Here is a 16,953-nt window from a genome sequence, read left to right on the forward strand (position 1 = left end):
CTTTTATAAATAACTTTGTTTACATTAAAACTACATGTCTCTCAGTCGGCGACTTTTCCTAAATATATGTGTTTGATGGTTTCTGAAGCTTACAACTTATATATAATAATATATTAAAATGAAACAAACTCTGAGCATTTATACCCCGGACTGCCAATAGCGATCATATTGACTGCTGCATATAAACGGCAGTTATAGACCACTTTGTCCAGCTGTGCTGTGTGAATCGCAAGAGAGAAAGAGATGAGATACCGGGCGCGTACGGGCAAAAACTGAAGGAGGAGGATCGGATGGTAGCTCAGGTAGCGATGAGGAAACTGTCACTGTAAGCTGCACACCTGTCAGCTGCACACCTGTAAGCAGCTGTGCTCCATGCAGACATTTCTCAAACTTTATTTTGTAGGCTAAGGACAGACTAGATCATGATTGTGTTGGATATAAAGCGCCATATAGTCATCCTTACTGATTGACTTAACGTAGCCTGAAGGTAGTGGGAGTGTCTGTTGTGAGGCACGTCAGCCAGAGCTGTAGTGTGTGTGTGAGTGAATGAGTGAGTGAGACTGCTGCCTGCTGAACAGAGGGTCGCAGAAAAAGGATCTAAAGTGCCCGTGTTTCGGCTTCAAAAACCCGCAGAACTGATCCGAAAACAGCCCAATTTTATCCACCCACCCAAACCCATTTTTACCCGCAAAATAGATTGCAAAACCGCCGATCGACGTCGCTCCCCGACACGCAAGAAGAAAGCAAATATATCGTTTTACTAAGGAAAATGACAAAAAATAGTAACGCACACAGTGACTTGGATAAGTAACTTTAATCTGATTACTGGTTTGGAAATAGTAACGCGTTAGATTACTCGTTACTCGTTACTCTGGTCATATTAGAGTAACGCGTTACTAATTAACGCGTTACCGGCATCACTGGCAGTGACAGACTCTGCTGTGTACTACTGTGCTGTGAGGCCCACAGTGACAGGAAACATCAAAACTATGTACAAAAACCTTTTGAGCAAAGACAACACAATACTCCACAACATCCACTAGAGGGAGTCACACACTTCAACAATGGCTGATGATACATTGTAGATTTGGTTGTGGAGGAGATAATAACAGAAAATGAAGAACTTTTATAAAACAGACTGAAGGACAGTGTTTTACTCAACAGAGACTCATAATAATGACGTGTTGTGAGGTGTTTTCGTGGATATATCTGACATATTGAAAGAGCACCAATGAAACCCTGAAGGTAAATCATATTATGAGGAAATTATTTTAATAACTGCTGAAATATGAAACCATTTTATTACTACAAAGATTGGAATCAGGTATTTCCATGAAGTGGTTGGTATTTCAATCTCAGGTTTGATCTTTTTTTTTTATAAAATAAGTTTCTCTGTTGTTCTATCAGGCTGTGACTTCTTGAGGTGTCCCACAGGGTTCAATCATGGGTCCTCTAATTTTCTATCTACATGTTGTCTGTGGATCAATGGACCTATAAAGTCAATAAAAACGTTCACTTGTTTTGCTGAAAGTAAATATTTAATTAAAACCTAAATATTATTGCAGCTGGTTCATTTCTAATGTTCCAGACCTTTCTGCAGATGAGTGACCAATGATCATCTCCAGCTGGTCCAAAATGCTGCTACCAGTCTGTTAACCAGGAGGAAGTGTAACGGAGAGAAGGGAAAATATAGATCTAAGAGGAGACGGACGAAGCAGACTACACTAATGGATTCATTTTCTACACTTTTACGAGGATTAATAGCTTGAGACAATATCTCTCCTTGACAAGATGAAGTCAGTAAAAGAGAAGGAGAGTCTGTCACACTCACATGTGATTATGAAACAGATGAGGACAGTATCTATCTTCACTGGTACAGACATCATTCTGACCTTCAGGCACCTCAGTTTATACTCTGGAAAGGAGCAAAAGATTCAACGACTGAATATAATCCTCATAATCAGCGATATGAATCTAAAACACCTGACAAGTCAACTGAACTGACCATTAAAAAGCTAACCCTGGCAGACACAGGTCTCTACTACTGTGCTCTAGAGACACAGTGATACAAAGTGTAGGAGAGGCTGTACAAAAACCTGAGCACAGATATGAGACTCCTCTTCAAAGAGGAGGGAAGTGGTATCCAAACATATACGGTGCACTACTTCTGCACTGTGTTCAACCATTCAGTCAATAATAAGTGCTGCTGTGAAGAGAACAATTCTCAGACTGAATGTTGAACATCAGCTAGTTTCTCCTGTTGATTTAAACCTTGTTGTAGTGATGGAACATTGTCTGTGGATTATTCTTGCTGCTCCTTTCTTTGGTAAGATATAAAGCAACATGTTTTGATTATTTTCTAAAGATTTATATAAACTGGAGTTCAGAGCAGAAATCTCTGAACAGTTTAGTTGTTTCTGTCCACAGAGTAACACTGTACAGTTGACTTTTTCCACTGTCTTCTCCTCTCAGCCTCATGAACAATGTTCGTCTAATGGATCATTTTCTACACTTTTTCCAGGACTAATAGCTGGGGACAAAATCTCTCCTCGACAAGATGAAGTCAGTAAAAGAGAAGGAGAGTCTGTCACACTCACATGTGATTATGAATCATCTCGTGATCCTAATCTTCACTGGTACAGACATCATTCTGACCTTCAGGCACCTCAGTTTATACTCTGGAAAGGAGCAAAAGGTTCAACGAGCGGATATAATCTTGATAATCAGCGATATGAATCTAAAACACCTGGCAAGTCAACTGAACTGACCATTAAAAAGCTAACCCTGGCAGACACAGGTCTCTACTACTGTGCTCTAGAAACACAGTGATACAAAGTGTAGAAGAGGCTGTACAAAAACCTGAGCACAGATATGAGACTCCACTTCAAATAAGTGGGAAGTGGTATCCAAACCACAGCTTCATATCAGACAGATTCTGATTATTCCTGTTTTATCAGAGTCACTGTGGTTACAGCTGCTAATGAAACACTGTGGGAGGATTCACATGAGCAGCAAATCCACATCAAGGACAAACCAACTGTATGATGGTTCAAACACAAGACACGATGACAACAAAGAAATGGACACTGTTCAACATGGTGGTCTTCATCCAAAATACACACTACAGCACTAACTAACTAGAACATTTCTAAAGAAATCTTGAGTGTGCTTGACCATGGCCTGTGGCTCTCACCCATCCATTATTAGATTACAATTTGAACTGTTTTCAAAATGGAATAAAAGAGGAAGAGGAAGTATGTGTGTGTGTGTGTGTGTGTGTGTGTGGGTTTGTGTCCATCTGTCTGTGTGTGTGTATGTGTGTGTGAGATAACGAGAAAAAAGTCGAAGTCACAACAATAAAGTCGAAGTCACAAGAATAAAGTCAAAATAATAAGAAAGAAAAGGCAGTCACGAAAAAAAAGTCAAAATGAGAAAGAAAAGTCAGTCATGAGGAAAAAGTCAAAATGAGAAAAAAATGTGAAGTCAGTAAAAAAAAGGCAATTTGAGAAAAAAATGTCAAAGTCACAGAAAAAAAGTCAAAATGAGAAAAAAATTCTAAGTCAGGAATAAAAAGTCAAAATGAGAAAAAAAGTCGAAGTCATGAAAGAACAGTCAAAATGAGAAAAAACAGTCAAAGTCAGGGAAAAAGTACGGAAGAAAAGTCAAATTTTAGAAAAAAAGTCGGAGTCACAAAAAAAATCTAAGTCCTGAAAAAAAGTCAAAATGAGAATAAAAAGTCAAAATGGGAAAAAAAGTCAAAATTATAAAAAAAACTCAAAGTCACGAGAATGAAAAGAGGCGGAACTGTGTGTGTGTGTGTGTGTTACAGTCAGACTGTCTGTATGTTTGTGTATGTGTGTGAGTGTCTGTCTGTCTGTCTAACACTGAATGATAAACATCAATTTTAATGCCTTTGCTCACAATATGAGATGATGGATGCTAATAAAATCCAAGAATTTATGGCAGCTGGTGTACATGTAAAGTGCTGGTGTTCCAGACCTTTCCATAGCTGGGTGACCTGTAAACATCTGCTACCAGTCTGTTAACCACGAGGATATGTAGAGTTTCAGGGAGGAGCTAAACTGTGACTGAACTATAGAAGAGAGAGGAACTTCTATATTCAACAGAGTTCAATACACAAACCATCAACATTTCCTTTATTCAACATGCTGTCACTGCAGCACTGTGTGTTTTCTCTGCTGGTTCTATACATTTTAAAAGGTACGTTGCATTCAGGATTTTTTAAAAACCTGTTTGATTTCAATATTTAATGAATGTGATTAATTTCATGAGAGTTTTATAACATAATATAAAACTGTTTTCTCTTCCCTTAGGTGTCAGCTGTGAAGAACTCACTCCAGTGAAGACAGACGAGTCCAGTTTAGAAGGCAGCACTGTTACTCTGTCCTACAGATACTCCAAAATGTCACCTGGTGATTATTTCTTCTGGTATCGACAATATCCAGGAAAACCACCAGAGTTCATCATCTCACACTATGCTTCAGGAAATGTTGTAAATCAGCTGATTCCTAGACTGAAGATTAAAGTGGAGGACAAACAAATAAACATGAACATCTCCTCTGCTGCAGTGACAGACTCTGCTGTGTACTACTGTGCTCTGCAGCCCACAGTGACAGGAAACACCAAAACTCTGTGCAAAAACCTTTGGAGCAAAGACAACACAATACACCACAACATCCACTAGAGGGAGTCACATACTGTTGTGCTGTTTCATACAACACAACAGAACAATCCCTCATCATAAGACAATAACAGGGCATCCTTTGACTTCTAATACACTTCATATTCATTTCTGTAGGTTTCTCTGATTAAACTCAATGGATATAAAACAATGAAATAGCAGTATTGTAATCTAATGCAGCAGTGTTTCTTTGTATTTACTGTTTAATTTAAATTTAAAGGTTATGCATGATCTGCCTTTAAAATAAACATTACAATATCAAATCAAATCAAATCAATTTTATTTATATAGCCCAAAATCACAAATCACAGATTTGCGTCAAAGGGCTTCACAGACTGTACATGGTACGACATCCTCTGTCCTTAGACCCTCACATCGGCCAGGGAAAAACTCCTTTAAAAAACCCTTTTAGCAGGGGAAAAAGAAGAAGAAACCTCAGGGAGAGCGACAGAGGAGGGATCCATCTCCCAGGACGGACAGACGTGCAATAGATGTCGTTGTACAGGGCAGGTCAACAGAGTGGAATAGAGTAGATAGAGGTTGGGGGGGGGGGGCAATAGAGAGAGAGAGAGAGAGAGACAGAGAGAGAGAGAGAGAGAGAGAGAGAGAGGAGCAGGAGTTGCTCTCTGTTCACCTAGAGCAGGTGATGATGCGCCACCATTGGCCAGTAGTGATGGTGAGTGGACCAGGAGAGGAACATTCCCATCTGGGGCCAAACCAGATCCACGGCAGTGAGACCAGCAGGAGTGATGGAGCAGGACCACAGCTCCACACCCTGTGAAGAGAGAGCAGAGAAAAGTGCGTACTCTGGGAAAATAAAAGCTTGTGTCATGTATTATTGGGACAGAGAGAAAGAGGGCCCCGGTGTATCGTGTCCCCCGACACATTGGGCTAGCGGCATAACTAGGGGCTGGTTCAAGACAGGCCTTGGCCAGCCCTAACTATAGGCTTTGTCAAAGAGGAAAGTTTTCAGTTTACTCTTGAATAAAGATAGGGTGTCTGCCTCCCGTACGGAGACTGGGAGATGATTCCACAAGAGAGGAGCTTGATAACTGAAGGCTCTGGCTCCCAATCTAGTTTTAAGGACTTTAGGAACCACAAGTAACATAGAATTTTGGGAGCGTAGTGCTCTAGAAGGGTAATATGGCATAATGAGATCTTTAAGATATGATGGTGCCTGACCATTTAGAGCTTTGTAAGTAAGAAGAAGGATTTTGAACTCAATTCTGGATTTTACAGGGAGCCAGTGCAGCGAAGCTAGAACAGGAGAAATATGATCTCTTTTCTTGGTTCTTGTTAGTACACGAGCCGCAGCATTTTGGACTAACTGAAGAGTTTTAAGGGATTTATTGGAGCAGCCTGACAGTAAGGAATTACAGTAATCTAACCTTGAAGTAACAAAAGCATGAACTAATTTTTCTGCATCCTTTTGAGACAGGATGTGTCTAATTTTTGTAATATTACGTAGGTGAAAAAATGCAGTCCTTGAAGTTTGTTTTATATGGGAATTAAATGACAGATCCTGATCAAAGATAACTCCGAGATTCCTTATGGTGGTATTGGAGGCCAGGGTAATGCCATCGATGCTAATTAAGTCTTTAGATAATGAGTTTCGGAGGTGTTCGGTTCCCAGTACAATCACTTCCGTTTTTTCCGAGTTTAACATTAGGAAGTTGTGGTCCATCCAGGTTTTTATGTCTTTAAGGCATGCATTAAGTTTGGCTAGCTGATCAGTTTCACCTGGCTTGATTGATATATATAACTGAGTGTCATCAGCATAACTATGAAAGTTAATTGAATGTTTTCTAATTATATTACATAGAGGGAGCATATAAAGGGTGAATAAAATTGGTCCAAGCACAGAACCCTGTGGAACACCGTGGTTAACATCAGTGCGCACAGAGGATTCATTATTCACATGAACAAACTGAAAACGGTCTAATAAGTACGATTTAAACCAGCCCAGTGCCGTTCCTCTTATGCCAATTACATGTTCCAGTCTCTGTAATAGGATACAATGGTCAATTGTATCAAATGCAGCACTCAGATCTAGTAAGACAAGGACAGAGACAAGTCCATTATCAGAAGAAATTAAAAGGTAATTTGTAATTTTTACCAATGCTGTTTCTGTGCTATGATGAGTTCTAAATCCTGACTGGAAGTCCTCATATAGACTATTGTGTTGAAGAAAATCACAAAGTTGATTTGCGACTGCTTTCTCCAGGATCTTAGAGATGAAGGGGAGGTTAGATATTGGTCTATAGTTTGCTAAAACGCCAGGATCTAAATTAATCTTTTTGAGAAGAGGTTTAATTACAGCTACTTTAAATGATTGTGGCACATAGCCTGTTAATAATGACAAGTTGATTGCATCTAAGAAAGAAGTACCCGTTAAAGGTAGAACCTCTTTAAGCAGCCTTGTTGGTATGGGGTCTAGGAGACAGGTTGACGGTTTAGATGAAGAAATCATTGAGGTTAGTTGTTGGAAAGTGATGGGAGCGAAGCGATCTAAATATTTATCAGGGTTTGTACCCGTTTCTAAGGCTCCAGGGTTTAAGGATGCCTCAGTACCAGTTAATGGCAGGAGGTAGTGAATTTTATTTCTAATAGTTATAATTTTCTCATTGAAAAAGCTCATAAAAACATTACTAGTGAGGGTAATAGGAATACATGGTTCAATAGAGCTGTGACTCTCTGTCAGCCTGGCTACAGTGCTGAAAAGGAATCTTGGGTTGTTCTTATTTTTCTCAATTAATGACGAATAATAGGCTGATCTGGCTTTACGGAGGATTTTCTTATATGTTTTAAGACTGTCCTGCCAGGTTAAAAGAAATTCATCCAGCTTAGTTGAACGGCATTTCCTTTCGAGCTTTCGTGAAATTTGCTTCAGTTCACGGGTTTGAGAATTGTACCATGGAGTTAGCTTTTTCTGTTTTATTATTTTCTTTTTTAGTGGGGCAATAAAATCTAGCGTTGTTCGCAGTGAATCTGCAGTACTGTTGACAAAGTTATCAATTAGGGAGGGACTGAAGTTAACATAGTCCTCTATTATGTTGGAGCACGACAAAGAGTTAAAGACAGGTGGAATCACTTCCTTGAACTTAGCTACAGCACTATCAGATAGACATCTAGTGTAGAAACTCTTGCTTATTAGCGAGTAGTCCAATAGCAGGACTTCAAAAGTTATTAAATAATGGTCTGATAACACAGGATTTTGTGGGAAAACTATTAAATGTTCAATTTCAATCCCATACGTCAACACAAGGTTGAGGGTGTGGTTAAAAGAGTGAGTGGCTTCATGAACTTTCTGATTAAAGCCAATCGATTCTAGTAAGGAGATAAAAGCAGTACTAAGGCTATCATTATCAACATCAACATGAATATTAAAATCACCTACAATAATTACCTTATCTGTAATTAGTACTAGGCTTGATAAAAACTCAGAGAATTGTGATAAAAATTCTGAATATGGACCGGGAGGCCGGTAAACTATGACAAATAGGATTGGCTGTTGGTTTTTCCAGGTTGGGTGTGAAAGACTGAGAACAAGGCTTTCAAATGAGTTATAGTTTAATTTAGGTTTTGGGGTAATTAGAAGGTTTGACTCATATATCGCTGCAACTCCTCCTCCTCGGCCTGTGCCACGAGGGATATGAGTATTAATATGACTAGGAGGAGTAGATTCATTTAGCCAGGTTTCAGTTAGACAAAGTAAGTCAATATTGCAATCTGCTATTAACTCATTTACTAAAACGTCATCTTGAAACATTGCTGATTAAGTTAATTAATGCCGTCTCAGTCGCTAAAGTTATTAATTAATTTATATGCGTCAGATGATGATGTACTATGTAAAACTATGCCATTCAGAAAGTTAAACATTTCTTTATTGTGTTTACAGGGACCGAAAGTCCGCTATTATTCGTTATTGTTATTTATAAATAACTGCTATTGTACTGTACTGTAAAATAAAAAAAGTAAAAAATCACAGAACATATTTCCATGATGAATTGTGCTCCGCTGCTTTTATGAAACTAAGTAGCGGCCAAATTCAACCAGGATCAGTTAAATATTCAGGTTTAATCCACTTTGTGGCTTTTACTTGCTAAATCGTGGAGATTCAACCTTAAAGCATCTTCTTCCATTTTTACAAATATGTGTCAGAGTGCTGATGCCAAAGACACATCCATGTCGTGAACTGATTTTGAAATTGCGGCGCTGAATTTATTTATATAGTTATTTATTTATTTTTATTAAACTGATAAGAACAGATACTACACTTGATCTTAGCCAAAATGCCGAAAGCGGCACTGAATTTTAGCAGGACGTCCAATTACGCAATGACGTACAGCTGCACACTCCGAAGGCTGTCCCATTTATGTGTTACACCAGTGAAAGGAAGGACTCTTGCCTCGCCTCCGGAGGACCCGACTCCGAAGGAAGGATCCTACCAAGGAAGGATCCTTGACATTGGGAAACAGCCACTGTTACTTGGAGAGAATGAGGAGAGAAATCGAGTCGACAATACTCCACAATATCCACCAGAGGGAGTCACATCTTGGTGAACTTCACTTGCATCTTATGATACAGTCTATCAGTCAATCTTTGTTGAGGTGATACTACCAAAAATGAAAAACTAATCATACAGAGACAGTGTTTGATTCTACTACTCTACTGTACAAAAGATCATCCCTTTGTGCATGTTTCTGCCGCACATGTCAATTCCCACACTGCCGCGGTCCTTGAATGCACCGCATGCGCACTGATCGGCTCAAAGCAAACATCGGCTGAACGATCTGCAGTGTGTGCGTCTATTGAGCCGTGAGTTATGATGTTACTTCTGTGTTATATTCTATTGATGTTTATGTTGATTCATGAGTCTCTTCTGATGACTTAGCGGTAGTTTTTGCTGTCAGTTTGTGAAATGTGACAACCAATTAGCCGCTAATAAGTGATTTGGAGCTATCCGCTAACTAGCAATAGCCTGAAAGTTTATGTTGCTATATTGCGAATTTCTGTTGATCATACATTGCATACTGAATGCTAATTGATCAGTGACAGTGAATGTCACTCTTATGTTGCATCTAAGCCTGTAGCTTAATGCTCATTTTGGTTTAATTGATTAATGCTGCCTTGAATAACTAATCTTGAGCTGTATTTCATATGCTAGCTGGTTAGAGATATCTATCTCAGTACATTTTATGCCTAAGTTATACTTTATTTTCTAATCAGTCTGTATTGTTGTGTTTGTATTGCAGCAACCACACACTCACACCCAAATGCCGATAAAACCGTTTGAACTTTATTAAAGGACTCTGCCTCTTATTAATGCACTGAGTTGAACATTACAATAGTGTCCTGACCCGACACCCTGAAGCGATTGCTGCCACCTAAGATCCTCATACAGTCAGTCTGTCATACATCTACTTTGCAGGTAAATACACATTTTGATAGTTACAACAGCCAAATTGTGAAACTCCTTCAAATATCCAATGAACATATCAAAATGAAGTGGGAAATATCTGAAATTACAGTCACCCTATCTCATAGTGTGTCAATATATTTACTCATATTAAAATCCACGATTGACAAATCACAATTTTAATGATTTTGTACGCTGGTCGGCTCCAATGACACAGGTTTATATATATATATTTATGTATATATGTTTGGGAAAACATAAGAACAAACAGAGGGTGGTCCATCAGGGATGTCTGAGGCAAAATTCACACAATATACAATTATTCACGGGTATTATTAAACGCTAGTAAGGCTCCATAAAATGGGCTTGATACAGAACAACCTGTGTTGGAAGTGTAATGCACAGGCATTACCACCAGGAATATCAAAAGCAGAATTCGTTTTTGCACTGACAGGCTTCATCACTGCAGCTAGAATCATTCTTCACCACTGGAAGATTAAGACTCGACCAGAATTTACTGACTAGGTTAAGCTGATGATGGACAATGCCTCCTATGAATTGATGATAGCAAGGTTGGATGATAACAAAGGGGAATTTTACCAGGTCTGGGGTCATTATCTGAATCATATAAGAGGGGAATGGGTGCCTATAATATGTGAGTGGTGGAAGACTGTGTGTGTGTGTGTGTGTGTGTGTATTATCATATACTCTTTTGTGGACACAGTGTTTAGTGTTGGGAGATGTGCTGCGCTGTTTACGGGCTGGGATTTGTGTATATTTACATGTATAGGCTTTTATTGTTTTTATTCTGTGTATTTTTATTTGATATGGTTGATTTGTTTTTGATGAAGTTTAATGTATTTTGTATTATGTGTGACATAAAAGAAATTTGATTTAAAAAAGAAATGACAAAAAACAAAAACATTGGCCTCTGAATAAATAGATTGATGAACAATGAACAATGAAATAACATACATTTTATTTGGGTTTTTTTTGGACTGACAGTGAGTGTTTAGATAATCCATTAAAATCTGGTAACTCTGGCAACAGGTTCATTCTATGTCAGCTTCTGGTGTTCCAGACCTTTCTGCAGCTGAGTGACCAATGATCATCTCCAGCTGGTACAAAATGCTGCTACCAGTCTGTTAACCAGAAGGAAGTGTAACTGAGAGAAGAGAAAATGCAGATCTAAGAGGAGACGGAGAGATTCAGGGAGGAGCTAAACTGTGACTGAACTATAGAAGAGAGAGGAACTTCTATATTCAACAGAGTTCAATACACAAACCATCAACATTACCTTTATTCAACATGCTGTCACTGCAGCACTGTGTGTTTTCTCTACTGGTTCTATCCATTCTAACAGGTACGTTACATTCTCCAATTTTAAAAACTGTTTGACTTCATGTTTCATGAACGTTATTAATATCTAGAGAATGCTGTAACATAATTTATAACAAAGTTGTTTTTCCTTTAGGTGTCAGCTGTCAAGAACTCACTCCAGTAAAGACAGACAAGTCCAGTTTAGAAGGCAGCACTGTTACTCTGTCCTACAGATACTCCAAAATGTCACCTGGTGATTATTTCTTCTGGTATCGACAATATCCAGGAAAACCACCAGAGTTCATCATCTCACACTCTGCTTCAGGAAATGTTGTAAATCAGTTGATCCCTAGACTGAAGATTAAAGTGGAGGACAAACAAATCAACATGAACATCTCCTCTGCTGCAGTGACAGACTCTGCTGTGTACTACTGTGCTGTGAGGCCCACAGTGACAGGAAACACCAAAACTCTGTACAAAAACCTTTGGAGCAAAGACACCACAATACTCCACAGCATCCACTAGAGGGAGTCACACACTGTTGTGCTGTTTCATACAACACAACAGAACAATACCTCATCATAAGACAATAACAGGGCATCCTTTGACTTCTAATACACTTCATGTTCATTTCTGTAGGTTTTGTTTTTAAGGAATCTCTTATTAAACTCAATGGATATAAAACAATGAAATAACAGTATTGTCTTATGCAGTAGTGTTTCTTTGTATTTACTGTTTAATTTCAATAAAGGTTATGCATTACCTGGCTGGCATCACAGACTAAGGTTTGATTTTGTTCAAATGTCTGTTGTTCTGTCAGGCTGTGATTTCTTGTGGTGTTCCACATGGTTCAATCATAGGTCCTCTCAATTTCTTTTTACATTTTAATTTGGATTAATTAATACCTGAAAACAGCAGAAAAGTATATCATTGTAGATTTCATTAACCCAGCAATTATGACAGTGTTATTTATATGTAAAGTACTGGTTTTAAAGACCTTTCCACAGTCACAAATAAATCTAGCTGGTACCGGTCTGTTAACCAGGAGGAAGTGACAGAAGAGAAAATACTGAAGAAAGAGACAGGGAGGAGCTAAACTGTTATTGAAGACAGAAGAGAGACACAATTCTGTATTCAACAGAGTTCAATACACAAACTGTCAACATTTCCTTCATTCAACATGCTGTCACTGACTCTTTGTGTTTTCTCTCTACTGTTTCTATCCATTCTAACAGGTATGTTAAATTAAACAGAAAGAAATTATTTAATGCAAATGTTTCTTGTGTCTGAGTCTTTTCAGACTATTACAAAATGGTATAACAGATTCATCTCTTCCTTTAGGTGTCAGCTGTCAAAAACTCACTCCAGTGAAGACAGAAGAGTCCAGTTTAGAAGGCAGCACTGTTACTCTGTCCTACAAATACTCCAAAGAAGCAGCTGGTAGTGATGAGTTTTACTGGTATCGACAATATCCAGGAAACCCACCAGAGTTCCTCATCTTTCACTTGGGGACAAAGAATGAAACAAAGTCTGGACTGTCTGTTAGCGTGAGGAAGGATAAAACCCATCTGGATCTGCAGATCTCCTCTGCTGCAGTGACAGACTCTGCTGTGTACTACTGTGCTGTGAGGCCCACAGTGACAGGAAACACCAAAACTCTGTACAAAAACACAAGCTGACACACTGACAAGCTGCTGGAAGCCTTTTTTTCCACACTGTTGTACTGAAGGTTTTACCTCCACTAGAGGGCCACATTATCAAGTAGGCGGTGCACTACTTCTGCACTGTTCAACCATTCAGTCAATAATAAGTGCTGCTGTGAAGAGAACAATTCTCAGACTGAATGTTGAACATCAGCTAGTTTCTCCTGTTGATTTAAACCTTGTTGTAGAGATGGAACATTGGCTGTGCATTATTCTTGCTGCTCTTTTCTTTGGTGAGATACAAACAGCAACATGTTATTACTTTCTAAAGATTTATATAAACTGGAGTTCAGAGCAGAAATCTCTGAACAGTTAAGTTGTTTCTGTCCACAGAGTAACACTGTAAAGTTGACTTTTTCCACTGTCTTCTCCTCTCAGCCTCATGAACAATGGGCCTCACTCATGAACCGTTCTTAAGAACAAATTTGTTCTTAAGTCCTACTTACGAAGATTTTACGAAGATTGTGGCATTCATGAATTTTGTTCTTATCCAGGATTTTTCTTAGGTAAGAACAAATCCTACGAACACTCAGGAGTACTCTTAAAATAAATAAAATAAAATACATTACAGTGAAATTTCCGTCATATTTATGTATTTATTCATTCGTTTCATTTTTTTTATTCATTTTTCATTTTAATTAAATTATATGTGTCAAAGCTTTAACATGAATCAAGTAAATTGGAAATCATGCTGTCCGTTAGTGATACCACCCTATTTATAGGTGGCATTTCTCCACAACCTACAAAACAATGGCATATATATTACTGCTGCAGGAGGGCTCTGTCCGTTCTGGTTCTGTTGCAAGTTGGCTCTGCGGGACTTCATCTGTGATAAAAAATAAATAAAATCAAGCCAAGGTTGCAACCCCTCAGTCCACAACCTCTGGACACAAACTCGCCACGGGCCCCTGCCTAGTGCCTACACACGCAAAGTGTGCGCGCAAAAGCGCTCTTCCCATTATGTCCATAACAACACCGGCCAACACACAACCACACAAAATAACTGTCATTTTAGGTCTGTTTTGTTTGGCACCTGTCATGTACAGGACGATATACACATAGACGGATTATCATGACCACGAGCCCCTGTCTACACAAGCATTATGTGCGCGTGCAACGGCGCTCTTTCCATTACGCACATAACACCGGCACACACAACCACACATTACTGTCAGTTTAGGTCTGTTTTGTTTGGCACCTGCCATGTAGAGGACGATACATATATTATGGGAGAGACAGAATGCTCAAATAGCCAGCCCTTGTAGTATTAATTAAAATATAGAAAACTATCAAGCAGCGCACCCAGAGTGTCCCATTAATACTCTCTCTCTCCCTCGCGCTGGCCGGCGCACACAGACGCACTTACACACACAAATACAGGCACATGCCATGGAGGAGTCATGTTGTAATGGTAATAAAAAAATGCGCTAATGTGTTTAGACCGACCGTCCGACCGAACACGGCACTCGGATGCCGACTCAGATACCGGCTACAGTCCTAGAAACTACTCACTTAAACCACCGGCTTTTTACTGGCCTTCTTCGAGTTTGTGTTGTTGCAACCTGCACTAAGGCTGCTAATTTTATTTATTTATTTTCCCTGTGCTCCAACGGATTTACGCTTTGCTTTAGGCATTCTGTTGCTGTTTCCTCTGTGTGGCGTCTACACACGGCCCTGCAGTCCTTTTTATGGGTCCTTTTATGGGCATTAATGGGTGGTTACCTATGCTAATCCTATGTTAATTAGACTCACCTGGCACGCGCGCTCAACTTACGAGGAGATGGCATTCATCAATTTAAGAACACGGCTGCGAACAATTCAGCGGCTTAAGAACACGTTGATGAATCTGGCGTAGGGTCTTCTTAGAAATCTTCTTAAGAAGGACTTAAGAAAGAATCTAAGAAGATTTTTAAGAAGATATTGGTGAATGAGGCCCAATGTTCGTCTAATGGATTAATTTTTCTACACTTTTTCCAGGACTAACAGCTGGGGACAAAATCTCTCCTCGACAAGATGAAGTCAGTAAAAGAGAAGGAGAGTCTGTCACACTCACATGTGATTATGAAACAGATGAGGACAGTATCTATCTTCACTGGTACAGACATCATTCTGACCTTCAGGCACCTCAGTTTATACTCTGGAAAGGAGCAAAAGATTCAACGACTGAATATAGTCCTCATAATCAGCGATATGAATCTAAAACACCTGACAAGTCAACTGAACTGACCATTAAAAAGCTAACCCTGGCAGACACAGGTCTCTACTACTGTGCTCTAGAGACACAGTGATACAAAGTGTAGAAGAGGCTGTACAAAAACCTGAGCCCAGATATGAGACTCCTCTTCAAAGAAGAGGGAAGTGGTATTCAAACCACAGCTTCATATCAGACGGATTCTGATTATTCCTGTTTTATCAGAGTCACTGTGGTTACAGCTGTTAATGAAACACTGTGGGAGGATTCACATGAGCAGCAAATGCACATCAAGGACAAACTAACTGTATGATGGTTCAAACACAAGACACGATGACGACAAAGAAATGGACACTGTTCAACATGGTGGTCTGCATCCAAAATACACACTACAGCATTAATTAATGAAGTAAAAAAACAAACAGAAGAATTACATTTTAACATCTGAAGTTTTACCAAGTTATAGATTGACTCATTCATAAAAACAAACTTCCACAATAACTCCATCTGTAACAGGTTGTGTATGGACCCAATTGCAGCACACAGGATACCAGGAACACTTGGTTATTGCTTTTAATGTAAACCTTGGCAGGTACAGACCAATGCAAGCAATATGCACTTTGAACAGCTTGAATGTGACAACAAAGTCTCTTAACAAAGTCTCTGGCAGCGAAGCTGGTTCGACTGGCAGGGAAACTCCAAGTCAGGGACAGAAGGCTGGTGAGTTTGCCGGGGCTCAGGCAAGACTGGTAAATCAGAGGCAGGCAGGGTCAGCAACAGGAAATCAGTCCGAGGGAAATCGCTGGAAAGTCTGTCTTTGAAGAGCTGAGAACAATCTGGCAGTGAGTGTGTGTGAGGCAGGAGTCTACACTCCAGCCACCACTACATCACATTATGTTTTGTAGAAAATCATATGAATTGTTCCTGTGAACAGTCTGACTTTTTTCATGCACTGAAGCAAAGTGAATCTGCAGCAGCTGTAAGACAGAAAAAAAAGGTCACCTGGATAGTCCTATGATGACCACATACAAGAGCTGTTATACCAGGAAAGGAGAGTGGCACAGAGTGTTTGGTGTAAAGTTATCAGTAGGAGGAGTAACAGGGCTGTGAGTGAGCTCTGTCACTGTGATCAGGTTCCTCCCTCTAATCCACCAACTTAGTGTTGATGAGGACTAAACAGAGTTCGCAGCCTTCTTTATACTTGCTGGAGCTCAGAGTCCCTCAACACTGCAGAGATGACGCTTCTGTTCATCTCAGCGCTGCTGGCTGCTGTGAGCTTTGGTATGAACACAATTCTGTTTCTTTGAGATCAGTCCAACACTGACATGATTCTGTAGCAGCACACTGATACTGTTTGTTACTGTTTTACAGAATGCAGAGCACAAACAGACAGCATGCTGCAACCAGCAGGAGAAGAGCCTGCTGCTGAAGGACAGACAGTAACACTTGGCTGTCAGTACACAAGCTCTTCAACAAATCATTATCTTTTCTGGTACAAACAGGACGGAAAACAACAGCCCCAAATTCATCCTGAGCCGCTTTAAGATCGGCTTGGGGAAAACAGAGGACGGGGACAGATTTTCAGCTGTACTGAATTCAACCTCAAGATCGGTTCCTC

General features: G+C 39.6%; 1 pseudogene and 1 gene segment (V, D, J or C); one reads left to right on the forward strand and one right to left on the reverse strand.

The window, feature by feature from the left end:
- Window positions 1-8,904: 8,904 nt before the first annotated feature.
- Window positions 8,905-9,010, reverse strand: LOC131981147 (U2 spliceosomal RNA; annotated as a pseudogene).
- Window positions 9,011-12,621: 3,611 nt separating this feature from the next.
- LOC131980284 (T cell receptor alpha variable 3-like) lies at window positions 12,622-13,081 on the forward strand (the record flags this gene model as incomplete). The annotated part of the segment is given in 2 exon segments: window positions 12,622-12,676; window positions 12,783-13,081. Coding segments are annotated over 2 exon segments (354 nt in total), but the record flags the coding sequence as incomplete, so codon positions are not given.
- Between the last annotated feature and the right edge of the window lie 3,872 nt (window positions 13,082-16,953).

This window comes from Centropristis striata, chromosome 11 (genome assembly GCF_030273125.1).
Source record: "Centropristis striata isolate RG_2023a ecotype Rhode Island chromosome 11, C.striata_1.0, whole genome shotgun sequence".
In the NCBI taxonomy this organism is placed as follows: domain Eukaryota; kingdom Metazoa; phylum Chordata; class Actinopteri; order Perciformes; family Serranidae; genus Centropristis; species Centropristis striata.